A 24767-nucleotide genomic window follows, 5' to 3' on the forward strand; every position below is an offset into this window, starting at 1 on the left:
GTATATGCCTGTAACTTTCACCTACCTGTTCCTCCCAGGTACAAGGGGATTTGGAGGACCTCCTTGTTTCTCCCGGTGATGTCATCGCCTTGCAGCACGATGCCGGCCCCGCCTTGCTTCTCCAATGCCAATCCTCCCCGCACTCACTTTGGCGGCAAACTGTTTTAGCCCTCAACCAATCAGATTGGTTCTGGATCAACACCACCAGACATCCAGCAGATGCCCCGACAGACCACAGCGCCGACCCTGTGCCCGATCCGGAGCTCGACGTGGAGAAGCTGGTGGAGGACGGCGAGGGAGACTGGCTGAAGGAAGTAGTTTGCCCCGTCAGAGTTCTCTACGTGGGACACAGTGAGACCCAGCTGCAGGGAGGACAACTGTCTGCCGGTCTGCCCCAGCCCGGACTCTACAGCCTGCTGGTAGGACATCAAATCTGGATGTCCTTTCCCAGCATGCATCTGTAATTTTAACATAAGTGAATCTGTCTATATAGTAGAATTGTCCCAATATAAATATGAGTCTGTTTAATCACATTCCAGGTGACATCAGCAGAGCCATCATACCCAGCCTCAGCATCATGCCCTCTGCGGGTGGTTCCTCCTCTGGGCTTGACAGTCCTCCACCCGCCCTCCAGGAATGGCACCCTCTACTTGCAGCCCAACAACGCCCGGCTGCTGCTCCGCGTTCAGTCCCGCTACATAACAACAGTCTCTCTGCATGGCGGTAATCACAGCGTGACCTTTCAGCCCGACTGTCCCACAGAGTTTTCTTCTAGCCCAACACTCTGTCAGCCTGGCCCGAGCTCGGGGTCCGGGCTGGAGGTTGCAGAGCCCAGTCTGTTTGCGGTGCTGGATCTCAGCCTGGGGGCAGAGGAGCAGAGAGGTCCAGTGCAGGTGGAGCTGGAGGCCCATAATAACGTGACGGAGGCCAGCCTGACTGTGGTCGTCCAGCTGGAGGAGCCGCTCAGAGGACTGGTGGTGCAGCCTCACCCTGCACACAGGGTGCTCATGGAGTCAGTCGTGGTGAGCGTGTGTTTGTGTCATTTATATTTAACAGTTAATATGTGATGCTCGTCTTTATCATGCTTTCATATATGTTGGTGTTTATTTTAGAGCTACACAGCATCAGTGCTCGAAGGCTCCAGCCCCACATTTAAATGGACGGTGGATGACAAGCCCTACTTCACCTATTACAACACCGTCCTCAATGTCATCTACCAGCACGCTGCCATCTACAAGCTCACAGTGAGTGTCTGCTGTATGAGTCAAACTCCTTGTCTGCCTTATCGTGACTCATCAGGTTTATCTTGAGAATGAGACCCCGCTTCTTAATGAGATTACTCTTCTAAATAAAGGTTAAGGATGTAATATAAGGAAATTATAATTTCTTTACTCTACTATGATTTTTATTGTTTCCTTCAGACATCAGAGACATCAGTATGCTATTACATTTGGTAACTCACACATTTATGGAAATGAGAAAGGAAGATGAAAATGATACATTAAGATAAGTTAAATTAAACTACCTAATGTAAATAATAAATAATATATGTGTAAATAATAAATACATTGAAATAAATACTTAAATTAAGTTAAGAAAGTAAAAGAAAAAATATATAGCCGTAATTTTGTATACATGACACGTGTTTGCAAACACATGTACGAGTCCATGGGCATACCTACATACGTGTACACACACATTCATAGGTAGGCAACTTAGAAAGGCAGTAAAAATAACTATCAGTTATTGGCGTACATAAATATTCACAGAGGGACATATATAAATATACATACATTCAAATATACATATATATATATATATATATATATATATATACTGTATATATATGAAAAGATTGCTAAGAATACTAACAGTAATGTCACTAACAACAATAATCCAAAGGATGGGATTAATAAAAAGCAGTGGATTGAGTGTCTAGAAAGAAACTATTTTCTGTTTTCTTTTCTATTGGTTCACAAACATCATCACACAGTCAGCATGTTATAAATAAAGAACAGCATGAATCAGCATCCGAAAACATGGAGATTAGTCATTTTTAGATCTATTGCACATGCAAGTCAGATTGAATGAATTTGTACTTGTAAGTATTTTTCAGAGCTGCTGCGCTTCCTGTATTACTTTTACATATTTACATGGTAAAAACACAAAAGTTATTTCCTTGAAAACCATTTTGGAACATGACTTTTGTCTGAAAATTATGAATTATTCACTCACTACTGATAATCTCACTATTTTGTTGATTATTTTTTGGTCTATAAAGACAGTTTCCCATAGCCCAACTTGATACGTTTGCAGCCCATCAGTCCAGCGTTTGTATTATCACAGAGACTTAAAGGTATAATAAGTAGGATTTTTCCTTGCATTTTGTCAACAACACTTTCAAACTGTCACCAGAAGCTCACTTTTTTTTCTAGGAAAATCCTACTTATTACACCTTTAAGAAAACCAATTAATATTTTTATTAATGTTGGAACCTTGCCTTTTTTAACATTTCTTGCCTCCAAAAAATGTGTCCTATACTGGTGACATAATGTGTTTGGAAATAATTGCACCTCATCCTGGTCGTGTGGTATCTCTTTTAGGTGACTGCCATGAACCATGTCAGCTCCCTCACGGAGCATTTCAACGTGACCGTGGACCGACTGCAGCCAATGGCCAACCTCACTGTAAAGGGTGTGCCAGATGTTGTTCCTCAGGGCTCCACGCAGACTCTCACCACCTCTGTGCTCGTCGACGTGTCTGTGGCTGCCACCTTCAGGTACAGACAGACAGACAGACAGATAGATAGATACCTGTTGTGGCTTGTGTTTTTCTCTCTGCGTCTCTTTTTTTGAGGCTGAGTGAAAACAGGGTGTTTGGTGTTTCCTGCTCCTTTCTTCTTCTCTATCTTTCGCTCTCTTTCTCATTGCTCCTTTCTCTGTTTTTGTCTTCCTGTGCACCGTAATAGCACTGCAGCAGTCATACCATGCAGAGCCTTGGATTTATAACTGTGTGGTTACAGCAGATTGCTGACAAGAATTTTCCCTTCTGCTCAGCTCTTTCCCCTGTACTTTTTTCCCTTTTTCTTCTTCTCTTTTACCCTTTTTTCTCTCCCTCCCTCTTTCACATTCCCACCCTCCCAACTGCGGCGCACTCTTTTACTTAGTTTCCCTCCACTCTTGCCATTCTCGGTCCAGAGAGACTTCCTGTGTTTTTAGTTTCCACTTCTCCTCGTCCAAACCCTGTATTGCCTCGTCAGAGAAGATTCCCACTTTCCAGCTAGCGACTGTGAGTTTGTGTGTTTCTTTGTGTGTGTGTGTGGATGGAAACAGTAATCAGTGCGTCTATTTACCTCAATTCCTTATATTTGTCTTTGGGTCCACTTTTAATGGGTTTACATTTCCTCTGTGATGCTTTAGATGGTCTTTTGGTGATGGCGGTTATGAGGAGTTTGAATACAAGCCTCCCTACGCCCCCTCCCCTTGCCCAGAGTCACCCAATCAGGTCCTCCTCAGCCACAATGTCACCTATGTCTACTCTCAGCCAGGTAACCCCCTCATCTATCAGCACACAATCATGACAAATGGAGCAGCAGTCAATTTAGTTGATTTGTATCAATTTACACAGAGAAAATGTTTGATGGCCGGTCGATCATGACATTATTTCTCCTCCTTTTCCTTCCCCAGGAATATACACCGCGCTGGTGTCAGTGTCAAATCGTTATGAGAACATCAGCCAGAGCATCAATATGAGCGTCTACAGCATCCTCACTCGTGTTGATATACAAACAGAGCCGCCACTCCTCCTCACTGGCAAATCAGCTGATTTCGAGGCTCACCCTCTGCCCTCACCCTATGGCATTCACTATGATTGGCACTTTGGAGATGGTTCCGCCCCTCTGCAGGGTCGCCGCGTGGCACACACCTACCGACAGAGTGGCCTCTTTAATGTCTGTGTGTTGGTAAACAACACCATCAGTTCTACTAAGGAATGTGCAGAGATGTTTGTGTATGAGGAGATTGAAAGTTTAACAGTGGACAGCTCCTCTCCGACAGAGCTTCACAGTCCTACTACAGTATGGGCCCGCCTTGCTTCTGGTAATAACATCACATGGACGTTCTCCATGGGCGATGGAAGCATCTACATATCATCTACACCTCAAGTGTCACACAGCTACATCAAAGATGGAAACTATACAGTCAATGTGACTGCCATGAATGCCGTGAGCTCAGGCTGGACTCTCGTACCAGTGCAGGTGTTTGTCTTCCAAGTCGTGAGGATGGAGCCATCTGGGTGCGTCCAAGAGCGGACTCCCGTTAACTTCCAGGCCTGGGTGTCTGGTAACGCATCGGCTCATCTTTATGAATGGAGCTTTGGGGACGGAAGCCCCAACGAGACACACCACGGCAACCCTGGAGTCTCACACACCTACTTGACAAGCGGGAACTATCACCTCTCCCTGCTTCTTTCCAGCGGGGTAAACAAGGACACCAAGGCCAACTTCTTTAACTGGGTGTGCGTGCAGCCAGCCTTGGCCAACATCAGCCTTACCCTTGAGAAAACTCACTACGCTGTCGGGGAGGAGATCCAATTCCACGCCAAAGCTGAGCCAGAGTTTAACTACAGCTATAAGTGGGACTTTGGTAGAGAGGAAGACCTTGTGACCGACCGTGTTTCTGGGAATATAGTGACAATATATAAAAACCCAGGACATTACATGGTGACGGTCATTGTCTTCAATAACATCTCCACCATCAACACCACTGTTGAGATTGAGGTTCTGATGCCATTAGGACCAATTGTTATCCAACATAATGGCACTAAGTACAACAACCTGACCCTAAGAGCACCATACTCTTTCACAACATCTTCCCCGGCTTCTAATGTCTCTTACATCTGGAACTTTGGGGACGGAAATGTACTTACAGGCCAGAGTATCCTCCACACCTACAACATCTCGGGAAACTACAATATTACTCTGACAGCAGCCAACACTGTTAGCAGAAATAACACAACTTTACCTGTTGCTGTTCTTGCACCAATCTCTGTGTTGACTGTCAATGCCAGCTTGGTCAATGTTCCTCTCAATGCCTCGGTCCACTTTGAGGCCCAAATGGAGGAGGGAGATGGAGTCCGGTTTTCTTGGATCTTGTGTGACCGCTGCACCCCAATTATAGGCGCCCACACCATGTTCTACACCTTCCGCTCTGTTGGGACCTTCAACATCATTGTGACAGCGGAGAACGACGTTGGAACGGCACAAGCGAGTATCTTCTTGTTCGTCCAACGCGAGCTGGAGGGCCTCCAGATCTTAGCAGATGAGGACATCGGAGGAGATGGAGGGGGGTTTGGAGGTTGCTGCTTTGCTACCAACCGAGTTCTCCACCTCCATGCAGGATTGAAGGAAGGAACCAACATGACATTTACTTGGAACCTCATCAGAGAGCTGGACCCCGTCAGCTCTAGCTTCAACATAAGTGGAAAGACGGTGGAGGTGAATTTCTCAACACCAGGCCCATGTGACATCTTCCTCCAGGCAGCAAACCTCCTGGGTCAGCTTTCCGTCAACAGAACCATCCACTTCCTGGAACCAGTTGGACAGCCGTGCCTAGAGATCAGCAACAAAGAGATTGCAGTCAATGCTTCAACCAACCTGACAGTACTGACTCCTGAAGGCTCGGACCTGCAGTACCGCTGGTTTATGAATGGGGATGTTCTGCAGTGGAACAAGCCATGGAAGACCCACAGCTTCATCAGTCCTGGGCTAAAGCTAGTCACTGTGGAAGTCTTCAATGAAGTTAGCTCAAAGGTTGTGTCAGAGATCGTCAGTGTCCAGGAAGTTATTTCGGGGCTAACTTTCACTGCTAACAATGTGAAAGAGCAGGGTTATGTAGCAACGGGTGTCAGCGTCGTGCTACAGGGGGAAGTTCTGAAAGGAACCAATGTGACGTGGACATGGCTGTTGGAAGGAAGAACAGAAACAGGAAGGAAGACTTCTTTGATTTTTCAGGAGCCAAAAACAACCATCATTACTCTGAATGCCACCAACGACGTAAGTGGACAAGTGGCTTCCAGGGAGTTCTTTGTTCAGGACAAGATTCAGGGATTGGAGCTGAGGGCAAGTAAAAACATTGCAGCAGTCGGTGAGAAAGTGGAGTTTACCATTTTCATGGGAGCAGGTTCAGACGTCCGTCTCATCCTCAGCATCAGTGGCGATGCCACTGTTATCCCTCAGCCTAACCAAACCTACATCCACACATTCAGCAGGGTGGATACGTACATGGTGAATCTCACTGCTCACAACCAGGTAAAGTCAAAAATATTATACTGCATTATAAGCTCTTATATTATAGATGGTTTAGCTTGTTTGTTTTCACTCTTATATGATATTTATGACAACATTCAGACACAAAACAAGCATCACGCACAATACTTTTACTTAAAATCAATTATATCACACATTTTCACAATTTAGAAATTACTTTCTTTTTTCCCAATTTTGCAATATAAGTAAACATCTTCATTTTTGTTATCACTGACATTTACACATTTATAAATGCATTTCAATGGCAATATTCTCACATGTCACATACAGTTATAGTATCATTGTAAGTAACTTTAATTTGCTGTGTACTGTTTCTTTAAGACATAGCGTAAAATGTGTTGAGCATGTATAAAATGCATACATACATGTTTCCTAAAGCATGTAATTGTTCATATAGATGGCCAAGATATTTGACCTATCTACCGCTTTTTATTAACTGCTCACTTACTTTACAAAGCTTCAAGTTGGTATGTGGAGTGTCTGGATATTTCAGACTTTAGTACCTCTGGTGGAAGTATCACAAAAGACACCCACCCAAACCAATCTACCCAAGGATCTGAGGTTAAACAGGCTCATGTTGACATGGGCAGATGTCAGAAACTCATTTGATATTTAAATTGCATTGGCATTAACTCTGATAAAAAAGCCAGCAAGATATAAGCACATTAGCCAGCATATATTAAATGTGTCCCAATATGACAAACTAGGTGAGTTCCAAAACGCGTCACCTCCACGTGGAGGTGATGGAGCCAGTGCGTGGACTTTCCATCCTGGGAAGCTGTGCAGCGATCCCTGTGGGAGAAAAGAGGTTCTTTGTGGCCAACATCCTCACGGGCAAACCTGTTCACTTCCTGTGGACCTTTGATCTGCACCAGTTCCACCACAAGCCATCACGTATCGGCAAAGAGGTCAGATCACTTTGATATTCAGCTTTTATAGTTACGACATAAATCAAAGTAAAGCAAACAGCTTTTAAGTTACACAAATGATGATGTGTCTTATTATATCACACAACCCCAGGTGTCCTACACACCCGAAGCAGCAGGTTTACTCACCATCTACCTGAGGGCCATCAATGCACTGCACGCTCAGAACATCACCAAGCACATCCTGGTGCAGAACCCGCTGACGGCTGCCGCCCTGTACGCAACACCTCGAGACACTTTCATCAATAAGACGGTGACGCTGATGGCCTACATCACACCCAACTCTAACTCTGTGGAGTGCTTGTGGGACTTTGGTGATGGTTCTTCTCCAGTTCATACCAACAACACAACTGTGGGCTACAACTACAAACACCCAGGACACTTCCTGGTCCAAGTATGTTTCTTTGAATTATATTGTTCCATGTACTCTTTTGATCCATTATTTCTTCATCAGTAATATATGAGATAAATAATCTTACCAATGCTGTATGTTAAAGATTGACATCTCCCCACTTTGTTGACTTCACTAGCCTGTTTTCCTCCCTGCCAGGTGAACTGTAGTAACCTGGTGAGCTGGGTGTTGGCTCACGTTGAGGTGAACATCAGTGTACTGGAGTGTGAGGAGCCAGAAGTGCAGGTGGTTCAAGCCCCCCGCCTGGCCATCTGGCGCTACCAGCCCACCTTGGTGGAGGCCAGTGTGGACCTGAAAGGCTGCCTACGCTACGGAGCTCAGTACCTCTGGCAGATCTCAACGGCGTCATGTGATGATGACAAAGACCACCTTATTCCCTCTGGGCTGGAGACTCTGCCCTCTCAGTCTTGGATGGAACCAGTGATTCGCCTGCCGATGGAAGTGGATGTGCAGCGGCTGCAGCTGTCGTTGCCCAAGATGGCTCTGGCAGCAGGGAACTACAGCTTGGTGTTTTCTCTGTCATATAGAGGTGTGCCGCTAAGGAAAGCTGCATGTCTGCAACTGAGCGTCATGGCAGCAAGGTCAGTGAAGTGACAACCTTTTTGGCTCTCCTTGTCTGGAGTTTGTCTTTCCCGTCGTTTTATTTGTACACTGTAATTATTGACTTCCTGCTAGTGATACACTGTTCCATGCAGGGTAACAGTAGCTTAATAATCCGTGCCAAAACCTGGCATAAAAATCACATAACTTGTTTTCTATGATATGGGTAAATTCAATCATTACAGTCCTGATGTGTGTCCCTCTCAAGGTTTTATTTATTGTTAATAATGCTTCTTTGGCATTGTGACATGTCTACGTGTGTTCTTTTTATTCTTGTACTTTTGTACGTGTATCACATGCTTGTTCACCTTAACGTACTGTCATTTTCAGCAAACCACAAGGTAAAGAAAAGAAATCAATAAAACTGAAATCAATTTCACCTGAAGGACAGTGTAAACCAGGGGTCTCCAACCTTTTTTCATCTGAGAGCTACTTTGAAAAAATGAAAGTGGCCAAAAGTTACTTGCTGGCTGTAATTGCTGGGGGTGGGACATCCCAGTGTTTGATTGAACTGTGGTGGGAAGAGGCTTTCAAGGTGCAGTTATGCAGTTTTTTTGGGGGGGGAGGGGGCTTTTTACCTTTAATTGATAGGACAGCTGAAGATAGACAGGAAATGTTGGAAGGAGAGAGCGGGGGACGACATGCACTAAATGATCGGCAGACCGAGAGTCGAACCTGCGATCAGTGCAAGAAGGACTGTAGCATCTGTATATGGGGCGCCTGCTCCACCAACTGACATAAACCAGCGCCCCCAAGGTGCAGTTATTGTCGTCAGATTTTTTGTACAGAGTCTGTTAACCTCTCTTGGCGAGCTACTAAAATCCAGGCCGCAAGCTACCGGTAGCTCCTGAGCTACTTGTTGGAGACCCCTGGTGTAAACAAACCCCTATATCCATGAAACAAAGGGGAAAGACAATACATTCCCATCCTTTATCTATACCAGTTATCCTGTTCAGGGTGAGAGGCGGGGTATACCCTGGACTAATCATCTGTCAATCGCAGGGCTGACACATTGAGACAGACAACCTTTCACACTCACAACCACACCTACGAGCAATCCAGCTTCACCAGTTACCCTGATGAGCATGTCTTTAGACTGTAGGAGGAAAACAGAGGAGAACATGCAAACTCTACACAGAAACACACACTCTACAATTCATTCAAACCAGGATTCGAACTAGCAACCTTCTAGCTGTGAGGCCACAGCCAACCACTGCACCTCAGTGCAGCTAACAATGGACTCAATAGACAAATAGTGACAAGATGGGCAACAATATAAAGAGCATTGAAGAGGGATTCAGATTTCTACACTTGTAGCCGTACTATGATTAAATTTATGCCCAGACTGTCAAAGAAAGAAATAGGGAAAGCTTTGTGACAGGATGTATGATACATCATTTGGACTGCTTGATGCAATGTTTCGATTTTTCTGTAATCCTTCCTTGCAAAGGTTCACAAACAATTTGAGGCTGATCTCTATAGAAGCAAAATTTCAGCTAAACTGAGTTGATCATTGGACCAATAAGTTGGGAAATATATAAACATATATATATAAATATAAACAAATATAATTTTTGAATTTGTAATTGGACCTCTTCATCTATTTTTCTTGTCAGGCTGATGCCCATTATAGAAGGGGGCACCTACAGGGTGTGGCCAAGGACACAAGACCTGCAGCTCAGTGCGGAGCAGTCGTACGATCCAAACATGGACCCTGACAGCCAGTCACTTCTCCATTACCACTGGGAGTGTCAAAGTACATCCAAGGTAAGAGCAAGTCACGTAAGTCACTTTAAAAATGGGTGTCGTCAACATATTAAACAAGAGCTGTCATTTATTATGCAGTAAGTTACAATGTGCATATTTATCTCGTAAGATGTTGAGTGACTAAGTGGTGCTTTTAAGTTGTCTTGAAGTACAGCATCGCCCTGTGATGTTCTCCGCTCTGCTGCTTTAGCTGGTTACACAGGATTGTCCGCTATACTCTCAGTACTTGGTGTAAGTGAAATGGAAATAGAAGAGAGTTTAATTGCCAGTTTAATTACTCTACTGTCAACCCTTTACTGTGAATGGTGAATTCACAAGATGACGTTTGGAGGACAGACTCTGCAAAGAGACTGTGGAAAAGTTACGTAACGGTCATCTGGTCCTGAGTACTGTACTGTACTTTAGAGGCTTGGCCGCATTGATGTGAAGGAGAAAATCATTTCAGGACAGAGCGTGTCTTTAGTGTCCGATTGTGTGTGTGTGTGTGTGTGTGTGTGGTAAATTCATTTAGCGTTCTTCACACTCACCGCTTCCTTGGCTAGGTGAGAATACATTCTGCCTGTGCAGTAAAAGACCACAATCTAAGACCCAATGGTATGGGTGGGTCCTTCATGTGTTTTATTGAGTGTGTGTGTGTGTGTGTGTGTGTGTGTGTGTGTGTGTGTGTGTACGTACTGTATATCTAAGCAAACAGGCATTTAAAGGGTTATGTAACTGTTTAGAGATAAACTCAGCATTCCACAGCTCGCGCTTTGCTCCCCACCCTGAAAATGACACACTTGAACATACAGTAAACACCATGCACACATCATACACCCACACACACAGACGCACTCACTGCTGTGTAATGCTGCTGATACAAACCACAAAGACTGAAGTACAGTCAAAGGACTCAAAGCTGTAAAGATGGAAAAAAGGAGCCAACAGACACAGAGTTGAATAAATGTTCTGCTCTGAACTGGCCTTGGATATGAGCACAATTGTAGCAGGTGATAGACTTGGTTTATACGTACGGCTGATATATTCAAATAACATTTGTAAAAGCTTTTACATGATGAATTTCCATTTTAAGAAGATCTTCACAAACAAAAGGATTTAATTAGGTAATAATGTGAAGAATCCTATTTCCCCTAATCAGCGGAAGTAGTATCCCGATTAAATGCCAGTGTGTCAGTCATGTAATATTGAATGTGCTGTTTTAACATCTAGAGGGCAAGTTTTCCATCGTTTAGGAGCAAACGAAATCTAAAGCAATGTCACCTAATTTCTCAAGCGGAGCAGTTTTTGTTGCGACATAAAGCATTGATGTCTGCTTGCAGGGTGCAGAGCACTGCTCCAGTCTGAACTTCGGCTTGGGCTCCAGCGGCCCGGTGCTGGGAATCTCTGGCTCCGAGCTGGAGGCGGGCGTTGAATACACTTTCAGATTGACCATCAGCAAAGACGGCATGACACCTGAGTCAACCACACAGACTGTAAGTGCACATAATCTTCTACAAACAGGCTTTTTAAGATGTTGCTGACTGACAGCAGGTTTCGTCATTGTTATTACTATAAACAAGTGAGATGTTTGGTTCAAACAGACAGAAGCCCATAATCACATAATATTAGCGGTGATTATGCCCTGATATATATTTTGTTTATCATAATAAGGATGGTGCTTTGTGACTTATCTTTCTTTTTTGAAATGCTCAACATTTAGATGTTCCTTAGATGTTGTATAGCTTGTTTATTAATGGTATATTTTTGCAATTATTTGCCTGATGAAGGTGTGGTACCGCAACGTTGCAAATAAATATCATTTCTGCAAGTTAGACAGTGTGCAGAAGTTTACACTTTTTTTTGTTGTATGATCTGTTCCTCTCCTATGCATCACCTATCCTGTTTAAAAACGGATGTGCAAAGTGTTTTTTCAACATATTTATTCGTAGTAAAACATCCACAGTTGATGATAGTAATGGCAGTTGATTATCCTCAAAGATGTTAATATCCCTCACAGCAGATGAATAATATTAGGTCAGACACTGCTTCAGACAGACATCTCAAACTGTGATACATTCAAACAGGAACAGAAGGTCCAACCTTGAACAGACTTCAGTTTAGATAGCCACGAGAAGAAAAAACTATGCCTTAGTAGTTTTCATTTACTGTCCCGGTCTAAATGCAATTCTAGAGAAATAATTAACATCGTGCAAATAAAGGTTGATTAATCTCACGTGCCAGCTGAAAAACATCCAAAAGAAAAAGTACTTAAAGCTTTTGCTACATCTAGTGCAGAGCACGAGCCCTTTACACGGTGAACATCTCAGGTCAGGGTTCATGTCAGTGATCGACTCAGCATCGAAATCACAACTCGCCTATTCTTTTCTTTTTTTCCCTTTTATTTTTATCAAAGCAAGCCCATGGTATACATTACAGATAGTTTGTTTTTTTAAATAAACAGTCTTAACCCCATATCCCTTTTTCTGTATTAACTCCCCTCCCATCTCATAATCAGGGTGATAAATTAGATAGTAGAAGTACACAAAGAAAGTATGATAAGTGAAGTGGTAGCCAAAAGAGAAATAGATCAATACATAGATAAATAAAATAAAATTATAATGGAAAATCATAATAAGGACAATATCACTAGTAATAACACTAGTAGTATACATTGCTCAATATAAAGTATGGAAGAGAAAAACCAGTAGCTGCTCACATCGAGGCTGTGATATTGGATTAATGAAGATCACAGACAAGTTCCCCTCGCCCTCATTCAAGGGAGTCTCATCCTGGGGCTGGCTGCGTACATGGCAGACAGAGAGGCAGACCAGGCGTAGGCCGGCTGAATGCTGTGCCTGTCACTTTGTCCTCAACCACTTGAAGAAACTCTAGAGGTTTTAAGAGAGAGTAGAAGCTCTCTTTGTAATTTGTGAAATGTAGCAATCAGGAAGAAAGAAGTACACAAGATGTTCATCACTGGAAGATATAATTTAAACAGCGTTGCTCTTTGATGTGGCCTTCAATGAGTTTTAATGTAGTGATGAGTAATAGCATGACACATACTGTGTGTTCCTGGTTGTATGAGTCTGAAAGCATGCGTGTTACACAAAGAACTGCCAACATTTGACAGCATATATTTATTTGTGTGTGTGTGTGTGTGTGTGTGTGTGTATGTGTGTGTGCACGGCAGGTGCTGGTCCAGAGCGGCCATATTCCCATGGTATATCTGGAGTGTGTGTCCTGTAAGGCCCAGTCCATCTACGAGGTCAGCCAAAACTCCTATGTCTACCTCAGAGGAACCTGCACCAACTGCCAGGGATTTCATCGTGGGGTAAACATGCACACACACGGACACACTTGCACAGAGGCACACACTCCAACTCACAGCAAAATGAGGTCACTGCACCATAAACGCGACATGAAATCATTATTTCCAGATCCTATACTTCCCTCTCGTCCTCCTCCTCCTCTTCCCTCTGCTCCACGTCTCTGCCTCTCTTCTTGATTCAGACTTTCCCTCTGGACTTGTGATGCAGGCAGTAGTGTGTGGGTGTGAGAATGAGGTCATTGTATAACTGGAGCCAGAGAGAATATATTTGATCCATACTTACACAGGGAAACAGTTTGAAGAACACTTGTTGAGTCACTGGGCCTCAGAAAGCACATACCAGCTGACTGCATTCAGCTGTACTGTAACCCAGTTACTTTTATCATTACAGTGTTACAGCTTCCATACTGTACAGGGATATATTAGATTAATATGTAGTTCTTACACATACACTATGTAAACATGTCATCAGATGAGTAAAATAATACACTCAACTTAAATAATAAAAAACCGGAAGGAGTTCATTTTCAGTTTCAATTCAGTTCAATGTAACACAAAAACAAAAAATAAACATTGCTTCACATTAAAGCATTAAATGCAAAATAATTCACGTAGAAATAATATCAACAAAACAGCTTATCATGCATTTAGAAAGGTGAGGAAATATAAGATAGTTTAGAGGCATTTTCAGTTGAATTTAATAATCTTATTGTAAGAGTATTCCTTATGAGTTCTGGAGACCTCCATTAAACAACATTAAGCCTGGGAGACTTTGAATTACACAACAGACACAACAGTAACAGTAATAAATGTAATCAGGGGCTTCACCATGTATAGGATAATGTTATATTTTACTATAAAGTCTACAGTAATAACGACAAGTTACACTGCAGTAACATGCTCCATGTGCTTTGTGTTAGATCACTTGCTGTGAATCTTTGCTGTGGAAAATATTTTAAAAATAGCTGATTTGGCAGCGCAAAGTTAATCGCCTTGTCTGACACCTACCCCCCAGCAGCAGTTTCAGCCATTAAAAATAACAATTAAGATATAATCAATCTTGTTGCTGATGGTCTTGTTTGCTTTTGTAGCTCATACGGAACCATCAGTGTGAATTTCAGCCCGTTTCATAACCAGCTAGAATCTCCTCACAGGAGCTTTAATGTGTTAAAATAAGCTAGCCTTGCAGACACAAAAGCATGGTTAATCAACACTTGAATGTGTCTTATCTTCTTTCTTTCTTGATTTAGAACCATCCAAAGATTGCAAATTAATCAATATTAGTACACAAGTTGATAGTATACGTTTTCCTGCCACGAGTTGATTCACGAGTTGATTTCACCGCTCTTGTGTCAGTGCAATAAATATGAACTACAATCAGAAGCCAATTAGCTTAGCTTAGCGCACAGACAAGGAAAACAGCTAGTCTGGCTCTAGCTTCTATAACAAAGACTGTCTATCTGCACCTCTTCATGCCACAAATTCTCACATTATATGTCATTTCATTAATCAGAGTCAAAACTGGAAGTATGAAGAAGGTATGTGCTGAACTATTTCTCGGCCCGGTGCAGTGACTTCCTGCAGAGTTTTTGTCATAGTGAGGTCGCCATGCGACTAGCTTCTCATTGAACAGGCAGAAATGTGAGTGGCTTCAATCCTCTCATTAAAGTCTTGGCATAAAGCCTTCGATTGTTTCCCAAAGTATTGATCTGTTCCTTTAAGATTCTTGTAAACCAATTATGTGCTTCTCATCCCCAACCTAATTACCTCCTTTTGCATAACCTGTTTCCCAGGAGAGAACACAGTGAAGGCACTAAGCTAGTTCGATATTTGCCTGGTTATTGGACCACATGAATCATTCATGTACCTAATGGCACTGCTTGTACTAGCTCCTAGCGCCAAACACATTAAGAGAAACATCAAAACAAATTTCAAAATTAAACACGAAGTTGTTTTAACTATAATGGAAGCTTTTAGGCTAATTGCAACTCATTAAGTTAGCTTATGTCTTTAATTTCTCAGGAAATCAAACTTTGTAGAGGTTATTAAAACTGTTCTCCCTCTGTCTCTCAGCGCTGGAGCGCCATGACGTTGCAGAACGAGACTCTGGTCCTAGACTCCTCCTCCACCACCACAGGAAGTGACGGCATGAACCTGGTGCTGCGGCAGGGCGTCCTGCGGCACGGAGACTCCTACATCTTTACCCTGCACGTGACAGATGGCAGTCTGGATGGCGAGGGCGCTGCGTCCATCACTCTGCATCACAATATGCCCCCGACTGGCGGAGAGTGTCACCTGAGAGGGGGAGGAGAGGCGGGAAAGGAGTATGGGGACGGAGACGGTGAAGGCTGGAGGGTGCGCACACTTATGGACCGGGTGCACTTCAACTGTTCAGGTAGGAACAAAGAAGGCATGGCCACTAACACTCACCTGAATCACATTGTGTTAGCTTTACTTGATCATTTTTACTTCCAATTGATTATTGTCTTGTATCTTATTTACATATGTCTCCTTTCATTGTTTTGTTTTTTTACCTATTTAACATGATTGTCAACTTTTCTTGTTTGTTCCTTTTGTCCCTCTCACTTCCTTGCCCTCAGGTTACAGTGACCTCGGGGTCTCAGAGACTCCTTTGCTGTACAGTCTGCTGGTGACGCGCTGCAGAGAAGACTACTGCGAGGACTTCTGTGTGTACAAGGGCAGCAGCCCCGAGCACTCTGCCTTCCTCCCGCCCGGCTTCAGCTCAGCTCGAAACCGCGTAGCTGTATCCATCACAGTGGAGGACCACCAAGGAGCTGCCGCCATTGCACTCAACAAGTAACTACACTTTTCTAAATTGTTAAGTTCAGTTAGGCTGCAGTGAGGCCAATAAATAATATTCAGTTCTCCACATTTTTCCGTTTAAATCCCAAACTAACCTTTCCCGAGTGCTATGCACGCTGGGTGTTGTAGGAATGTAGAATGGGCGAAACCACGAGCTGCTTGTGCAACTTTCTCCACAGCTATGGCGCTAATTTCAAATATTATTGCTTCTGTCGATTACAGAGAACAGCATCTTTGACTGACAGTGGTTTTTTCCAGGGGCGAACTGCTCCTCTAAAGGAGGTTTAGTTTGCTGCTTACTTTAAACTACAGAGCTAGTAAAAAGGACTGAGTCTACGATAGACGCTCTGACACCGAGCATTACAAGCTAAACCCTAATGTCAAAATGCTAACATGTGCACAGTAATGCTAATGTGATGGTTGTGATTATAAGCATGTTTATTTCCCATGGTCACAATCTTTGGTTAAATTGTAATGTAAATGTGTTATATTGAAATTCATGCTGAGGGTTTGTATTCTGTTTGTCTCCAGGTCCATTGAGGTTGTGCTGCCAGATCCGCCCCCTGAGTACAACAGCCTTCCCCATTGGCTGTCTGAGCTGACAGACAGCACACTCAAAAAGCTGTTAGAGCAAGGGGACTCCCAAAGAGTCAGAGAGTTATCGTTGGCTTTTATTACAGTCCTAAATGAGGTATGAGAGGCCTAGCCATCCATTACTGCATATTATATGTGTTGTTCCAATTATTCATCAGTGGACATGAAGCATATTTATACATATATTTACCTTCCTCCAGTATGAACAGACCAGAGAGACTGTGCGGGTGTCCCGAGAGGAGCGCGGTTACAGAGTCAAAGTCCGAAGCAACATCACCAGAGCTCTGACCGCCCTGGACCTGATCACTGTGAACGACATCCAGCAGACCTCCGCTGCTTTGGCTCAGTGCACGGTGAGCAGGAGGAGAGGGAGGCGAGGTGGAATGGAGGGAAAGAAACGAGAGAAAGAAGGGCAATATATAAGTTAATGAATATAGCTAGAGAAGCATAAAACAAACAAATGATCAGTTGTGTGTTTCTATCTCCCAGGCGGTGAGTCGAGAGTTCATCTGTGAGGAGTGTCAGAACAGCACGCTGAGCAAGCTGGAGTCCATGCTGGAGATACTGCAAACTGATACCAAGCAGGGCACCGTCACTCCTACTGAGATAGCTGACAACATCCTGAACATCATGGGTAAGAAAGCACGTTTTCTGTCTCTGTGACTGTGTGTGTTTCCATCTCCAAGAACAGTGTTATTGCTGTTGGTCTATAAGCCTGATTGCAAAGTAAACTGTGCACCTATAATATCTTTATTCCTTGTCACATCATCTTGTTTCCTCTCCCTCCCTCCAGGTGATCTGATCCATCAGGTCAGCCAGTCAGCATCCCAGTCTTACATCCAGCCTGCTTACTTGGACTCCCCCTCCTCCCCCTTCACCTCCTCTTTTACCACTCTCGGTGAGGATCAAGGAGGCAACATTTTAGACCCCTCCCCCTCCTCACTGGAGCCGCACCCCCTGCGAGTGGCGGCCAAGGCCTACAGCCTGTCCTCGGTCCTCATGTTGATACTCATGCACGCCCGTGTGCTCAACGAGGAGCCGCTGGTGCTGAGGGGAGCTGAGATCGCTGCCACGGGAAAACTTGCAGACCCCCAGAGCCTGCTCTGCTACCATGGCAACAACAGCCCAGGTGGGCTTATGTTTTTAGTGTCTAATGAGCCGATGAAAGTTTGGACTTTTCTTTAGGAAGTAATGTATACAAAGCTGTACATTATAAACAGGACAGGTTTAATCTCCTCTTTGTCTCCTGTTTTCCCAGAGTGCCAGCGCTTCTCCATCCCCCGAGCTTTCAACAGCAGTCTTGGCAAAGCTGCAGCAGGAAACAGCATCATGCAGCTACTGTTTCAGGTAACGCTGGAAAGCATCCAACATGATGAAAAGTACTCATTCAAGTAAAGGATCTCTCTTTGAGGTGTCTCTTTGATTGCTGATAAAGCACTTGGCAGCATGAAAGCTGCAGGTGTCAAAGTCTCTCTCTTGTTTTGAAAGTCTTTTAGCCTTTTTCTGTTTTTTACCTCACATCATCAGATCTAATTCTCTGCTCTTGTTCTTTTTCTCACCAGATGGAGTCCAACCCTTTCCCCTTCAACTACGTGGCCAACTACACCGTCTCTACCGAGGTGGCCTCCATGGAGTTCCGCACTGAAAACGGCACCCAGATCCCCATCTCCGGACTGGACGACAGTTCAGCCATCACTGTTGCCATTAACAACGGGAGCAGTGGAGCAGAAGCGGGTCCAGAGGGTTCTGGTACTGGAGGGGTCCCCATAGCCGGAGCCGTGAACATCAGCCACTGCGACTCCGTCATTGTCAGGGTCAGCACGGGAAACACCAACAGGCAGGCGGGGCTGTTTGTGCAGCTCAACTTCACCTCTCTGCAGGGTGAGCACTCATGTTCATCACACACGATGCTTAAACACAACCGTGTAAGGAATATATTTGAGGCTGTGCTCACTCCTGAAGGAGCCTCATTCATTAATTATTATTACCTTCATTGTTTGTAATTTCCTCCCAGTGATCAAAAAAGAAATGGCAGAGATTTGGCACACTTTGCTTTCATGATGTATAATTATGACTCATTCCTGTTTTTAATTGTAGCCTGAGCCATGATGACGATGTACATCTTTCATAAGCTAGCCAATACGTAGGTATTAATATGCATGCATTAACATGATGAGTACAGGGACATCAAACATGACTCACTGAGGTTAAACATAACCCACTGATCTCACGTTACGAGTTCCCTTGGTGTCTCATTTGGTGATGAATAAAAGGCAGAACTTGTTTTTCCTGACAGATTTATTTGATTATAGTTGGTCATTTTTTTCATTAGTTTTTCATTTCTTTCCTCAGATGTCAGAGAGAATAATAAGAGAGAAGAGGAGCCGTACATCACAGCCTTCCTTCATTCACATGAAGAACCCAATGAGTTCAACTGCACAGACAGGAAACGCATCAGTCTCAGTATGACCAGGGGGCAAGATCTTGACCACAGGAAATACACCTTCTTCCTGTCGCCTGAGTAAGAGCCCTTGTTCATTCACAGCCATAATATAATGCGTGAATGTGAATGATGTAGTATTGTTTGTCGCAGCGACTGAGGCTCTGTCCTGTCTTACGCAGAACATACGACACCACTCTGGACTACTTCATCAACGTGAGCACGGCCTGCAGCCCCGGCTCTCACCATGTGGGCGTTCACCTGGAGGTCGGTGTGTTTATGTCTCTGTGTCAGTACTTCAATGAGAGCGAGAAGCAGTGGCGCACAGATGGCATGGTGCCTCTGGCAGAAACCAACGCCAGCAGGGCTGTTTGTCGCACCAGGCACCTCACACCCTTCGCTGCAGGCCTGTTTGTCGTGGCCCACGCCGTCAGCTTTAAAGTGCCGGTCAGTATCACAGACAGAAACACTTTTCAGTCACATTCACCAGATAAACACACACTTAAACTGTTTCCCCTCATGTTAAGGAGCGTTCTGGCGCACCAAGCCTGGTCGTCCTGCTGGTGTGCGTGTTGGGCTTACTGAGCTATGTGGTGGCAGCAGCCATCTTGCATAAGTTGGACCAGCTGGATCTACGCCGGGCTGCTGTGGTTCCACTCTGCAGCGGAGACGGACTCTTTAAGTATGAGATCCAGGTCAAGACTGGCTGGAGCCGAGGGGCTGGTGAGTTAGTGTTAGGCAGCTGTCAAGATGTACTAGTAATAACCAAGGTAACAAATACTATATAAGTGCAAATGACAGCTGATACAAGTCTCTCTCTGTACATTCAGGTACTACGGCTCACGTGGGAATCAATTTGCATGGACGTGAGAGCCGCAGCGGACACCGGCACCTCGACAGCAGAGGAGCTTTCTCACGCAACGCACTCGACATCTTTCATATCGCCACGGATACCAGTCTGGGAAGTGTCTGGAAAATAAGAATTTGGCATGACAACAAGGGTACTTGACTCACATGTATAGACAACTGAGACCAGTAATCACAAAGAGTTTAACCAAAGCTTTACTAACCATCATTTCCTCAACTCTCCTTCAGGTCTGTCTCCAGCATGGATGCTACAGTACGTTCTCGTCAAAGACTTGCAGACAGGAAGCAGCTACTACTTCCTGGTTGAGGAGTGGCTCTCAGTAGACAATGAGAAAACCGACGGGCGGGTGGAGATTGAGGTAGAGGCCTCAGGTGAGAAACTTCAACCACATCGTGCGTAACAAGCATCTGCTGGTGATTCATGCCCTGTTTGTTCACTCCTTCTTTTCACTCCCTGTTTCCTTCAGAGGAGGCTTCGCTCGTGCAGCTGCCCAGCCTCCTGCGATGTGAGCTGCAGAGGGCACTGTGTGAGAGTCACCTGTGGCTGTCTCTGTGGGAGAGACCCCCCCGCAGCCCTTTCACCCGCCTGCAGAGAGCCACCTGCTGCGCTGTGTTACTGCAGCTCTTTCTATTGGCCAACACGCTGTGGTACAGCATCGTGGTGGACAAGAGACACAGGTACAGGAACGTTTTATTCCTCTCTTTCCCCTCCAGCTGTCTTTGTGTCCACTTTACAACAACTGTTACATTTGAATGCCTTCTGTGCTGCAGCCCGCGGGCCGTGTCCAGGTATTCTTCATTAAATGGCGAGACGGTGGCAGCAGGTGTGGTGACGTGTCTGATGGTGTACCCGCTCTACCTGCTCGTCTTCACGCTCTTCAGGATGAGCCGTAGCAAGGTAACACAAACTATAACACAGCACAGGCATTAAAGTCGAGGTGAAATCCTTTTAGATCACATCCCCAGTAATATTGTGCATCTATTTGACAATATAGGCAAAAAAAAAAACTGAAAAATCTATTTCTTCGTATTGTTATATAAAAATCAGATCATTTTTTCTTCCGGTAAAACTACATTTCACGCGTGCTTACGTAAGCTAGGACCAAACAATTTCAACCAATCAATCTGCAACATTTAGCTGCAGAGCACCAAGAACGCTCGGTCAGTTAGCTAGCTACTGCGCTGTGGAGAACGTCTGTCTACGCCCACTTCTCAACGATCAAATCAAATCCCTCTAATGATATGTCCCACCTGCACGTCCTGTTTCACTCAGAAATACGTCACGATACGAAAGCTAGATACTCTCGAAATGCCGTTTCATCTCGCCTTTAAGTACCTCCCACAGGCCAAACATGAAGCTGATCATTTCTGTGTGTGTCTGATTGTTTGTGTGTGTGTGTGTGTGTGTGTGTGTGAACATTAGTGTGTGACTGTGGAGCAGGTGCAACCTCAGTCGGACCAGGAGTCTGTGGAGATCGATGACTTCCTGCACAACTCCGTGGCTGGAAGTTCCTTCCTCTTTTTTAATGGCGAGGTAGAGTCTCATGCTCATGGGTACAGACTGGGATGTCAAATGTAATCATGCCTGATACAGTTATCGTTCATCTATATCATATTTAATGTAATTTTGGAATCAACATTAAGTTAGATGGGTTTTTTTTCTGGCTGAGTGATTGTTTTAGAAAAAAAGGAACTCTGTAGACAAGCACAGAATTCTATAAGTACAGATGCTTTTCCCTTTTACTGAAGCCCTTAGCGGACATTCATCCATACATTTTATTTACTCAGTTTTCCCATGATAACATATTAATTCTGGTCGTTTTCTTGAGATCTCATCTTATTTATCTCATTATCTAGAGATAAAGCTGCACCACTGTAACATCAGATGATCACCACTCATATCCCCAGAGCTGCAAAAGCACAAAACAAACATAGAAACAGACTTAACTTACCTCATTAGTGTGGGCAATGGCAGCATGGCATGTCCTGGTCTGTGATATCACAGTCGAGATAACAGGAAAAATAAGTCCAGATCTCCAGAAAACGTTATCACTGGAAGTTAATAAAATGTATGGATGCATGTCCGCTTAGGGCTTCCGGACCCTTTTGAGATCATTCCTGTCCTTTTCTCTCTGTCCCTCATGTTAAATCCATCTCTCTGTTTCTCAGACCAACTCAGAAGAAACCAATTTGGATTTACCCACACCGTCAACTAAAAGGTGAGTTACTCTGTTGCTATGGCAATACTATGGCAAAACTGGATTTCACTGCTTTCAGACATGTTAGGGACAAGAGAGAATAAGAGAGCAGTAAGAGAGCAAAAAGAGATGCTCTAAAACAGCCTGTGAGGATCAAACGTGTTTTCATATTGGCCTCTCTGAGATTTCTCTCTTGTCACAAAACAACCATAAATCCAACAGCCATAATTGTCCCAGAGTCTTGTGTTGTTGCAACATCATAATTGTTTCATGAGAAACTTGATTTATTTTTGAGCTTTAAGAGCAGCAGAGACGGAGAACCAAGTCTTAACAAACAACTTTTGCTGTGTTTCCCAGTGTGGAGAGTTGGGCCATGGCAGAGGAGGAGATGGAGGACAGGGATTGGCCGGAATGGTTGAGTGATGGGTCTGTGGTGGGAGGGGCGGGTCATGGGGCAGGGCTGCCCAGGTTGAAGAGGGGTCAGGGGAGCAGGCACCTGGGTGTGGACATGACCTTTAACCCTGATGATGAAGAGGGGACCGAACAACGCAACAAATATTTCACCTCCTCAGGTAAACGAAGCAGCACGACTTTTAATCCAGTTGCACAAATGATGTGTTTTTACAGAAAGCTTTAGACTGTCTGTGTCTGAGTTTAAACTGCTCCTATTCCCTCACAGACGAGGATCTGATCAAACACATCCTCACAGATGGACAGAACTTCTTCCCTCAGGCAGATGAAAGTGAGATGGCTGACCTGTAAGTCGGATTGCACTGGAATGAGCTTTTATGAAATGCCATGGATTCATTGACTTATATATGAACATTTGTGGATTTGCTTTGTTTTCATTATATTTCCATTGCCTGCGTGAACGTGTGACAGGTCGAGCATTTTGGATGACAAGACTGAAGTGATTCTCCTCCAGAAGCCGAATGAGCCTCTTCCTCCAGAATCCATGAGAAGAGACCCACCAAAAACTGCTTTTACCTCAAACACAGGTGTGTGTGTGTGTGTGTGTATCTGTAAATATTAGTTTGAACTGTCAATCACAGTTCATCGCAGCACTCAGGGTCTCTGTTTCTCAAAGCTCAAGAATTTCACTAAAGCGTGTAATCAAGTGCGCTGGGTGCCTAAAATTAAACACATTGATCAGACAAAATAACAAAAATAACATCCTTCTCACAGCAAAGTGTCAGTCTAACATTTAAGATTATCACTCAAGCGATGACATGATTATAAGACACTAAGAGGGTTTAATGAACAGCAATTAAATAATAGAGAAAACTGACTGAAGAATACTGAAATAAAACCAAACTGAGGCAGTAAAGATGTTTGCCAAAAAATATATGTTTTAATCAAATTCATATAATTATAAATATTGCTTTACACGTAAGGGATAATGTATAGTGAGAAGGTTGTTATCGCGGAATGGAACCCCGACAGGGTGAGCAGGACCTTGACTTGAAGCCCCCATCAGGGGTCACCCTGAAGGGGGTCCTCCGCTATAACAACCTGCTCACTATACATTATTCCGCTTATTACATGGCTGTTTACTTACAAAATCAGTTATTTGACACAATATATTTATTTGGAAATTATTTTATTAATTTAGAAATTATTGTCTTTCTGTTTTCTGTTGAAATATAGCTGTTACACTCACAGTGAGAGCTGCGCACATAGCAACGGTTAACTCTGTAGCCTTCTTAAAATGAGCCAAACTACCTGTTATTACTCACATTAAAATGAGCTAACCAAGCTAATATTACTCTGATTTAAATGAGCTAACCAAGCTAATATTATTCACATTCAAATGAGCTGTGCTAGCTGTTTTTATACTCACATTAAATGGAAACAAAACTTGTAGTCTACAAGTTTCTTGATGGTGAAAGTTGGTTTGTGCTAAAAAATCATCAGAACAACAAACTCATTTTAAAAGATCTACAATATGTTCTTAAAAGGTTGTCTGAAAGTTATTTTCCTCATGATCAAATATCTGCAAACAGTGGTTCTGTAGCTTTTCATGCTTTGCTCTTCGGTTGGATAAGCGAAACAGAACATGTAAATCACCCCATGGTTTTGAGGATTAGGAGGAGGATTTAACTCTCATTAGGTAGAGAACAAAGTCAGATTTTAAAATAGAAAGATGAGTTATAAGCCACATTATATTACTTTATACTAATAAGCTCAGTAATGGCGTCTGTATGTCCAGACTAACAGTAAATTTCCCATGTGAAAACATGCTCTCATTTCGCTTTGCGACTGTTTAATGAGCGAGCTCTTTGTTGTCTCTGCACTGGATCCAAAGTTCTTATGATCCTTTATTCTTTGAGGCATTTGAATGATTTGTTTGTAACTTTATTCATTAAAGTGAATTTGGAGCTGAGTGGATAAATAATTTCAAAGTTTGTTAGAAGCTTGTGGTGTGAAATACACTTCAAATAGGTCAGATTCAAATAAGATTATTAAAATGCACATTCATGGTATTTTAAGGGTTAATTCTGTGATTTA

General features: G+C 43.7%; 1 protein-coding gene across 1 annotated transcript in view; it reads left to right on the forward strand.

Annotated features, from left to right (window-relative positions):
* Nucleotides 1–24767, forward strand: part of pkd1a (polycystic kidney disease 1a) — a 67056-nt gene that overhangs the window by 33134 nt on the left and 9155 nt on the right. The window contains exons 14-45 of the mRNA XM_069665702.1: nt 39–419; nt 540–1022; nt 1113–1244; nt 2604–2779; nt 3420–3547; nt 3687–6307; nt 7033–7233; nt 7346–7645; nt 7802–8244; nt 9880–10030; nt 11350–11502; nt 13200–13340; nt 15411–15732; nt 15938–16154; nt 16692–16851; nt 16955–17107; nt 17244–17388; nt 17548–17883; nt 18013–18101; nt 18317–18635; nt 19107–19275; nt 19377–19641; nt 19722–19917; nt 20025–20195; nt 20290–20433; nt 20529–20739; nt 20833–20959; nt 21485–21595; nt 22231–22280; nt 22617–22831; nt 22939–23017; nt 23142–23257. Of these exons, the coding sequence (XP_069521803.1) occupies nt 39–419; nt 540–1022; nt 1113–1244; nt 2604–2779; nt 3420–3547; nt 3687–6307; nt 7033–7233; nt 7346–7645; nt 7802–8244; nt 9880–10030; nt 11350–11502; nt 13200–13340; nt 15411–15732; nt 15938–16154; nt 16692–16851; nt 16955–17107; nt 17244–17388; nt 17548–17883; nt 18013–18101; nt 18317–18635; nt 19107–19275; nt 19377–19641; nt 19722–19917; nt 20025–20195; nt 20290–20433; nt 20529–20739; nt 20833–20959; nt 21485–21595; nt 22231–22280; nt 22617–22831; nt 22939–23017; nt 23142–23257 (8905 nt within the window). The remainder of the gene's footprint in view (nt 1–38; nt 420–539; nt 1023–1112; nt 1245–2603; nt 2780–3419; nt 3548–3686; nt 6308–7032; nt 7234–7345; nt 7646–7801; nt 8245–9879; nt 10031–11349; nt 11503–13199; nt 13341–15410; nt 15733–15937; nt 16155–16691; nt 16852–16954; nt 17108–17243; nt 17389–17547; nt 17884–18012; nt 18102–18316; nt 18636–19106; nt 19276–19376; nt 19642–19721; nt 19918–20024; nt 20196–20289; nt 20434–20528; nt 20740–20832; nt 20960–21484; nt 21596–22230; nt 22281–22616; nt 22832–22938; nt 23018–23141; nt 23258–24767) is intronic.

The sequence above is a fragment of the Semicossyphus pulcher genome, unplaced genomic scaffold (assembly GCF_022749685.1).
Source record: "Semicossyphus pulcher isolate SPU_LCO1_2020_fin unplaced genomic scaffold, fSemPul1.0.p SCAF_17, whole genome shotgun sequence".
Taxonomy (NCBI): domain Eukaryota; kingdom Metazoa; phylum Chordata; class Actinopteri; order Labriformes; family Labridae; genus Semicossyphus; species Semicossyphus pulcher.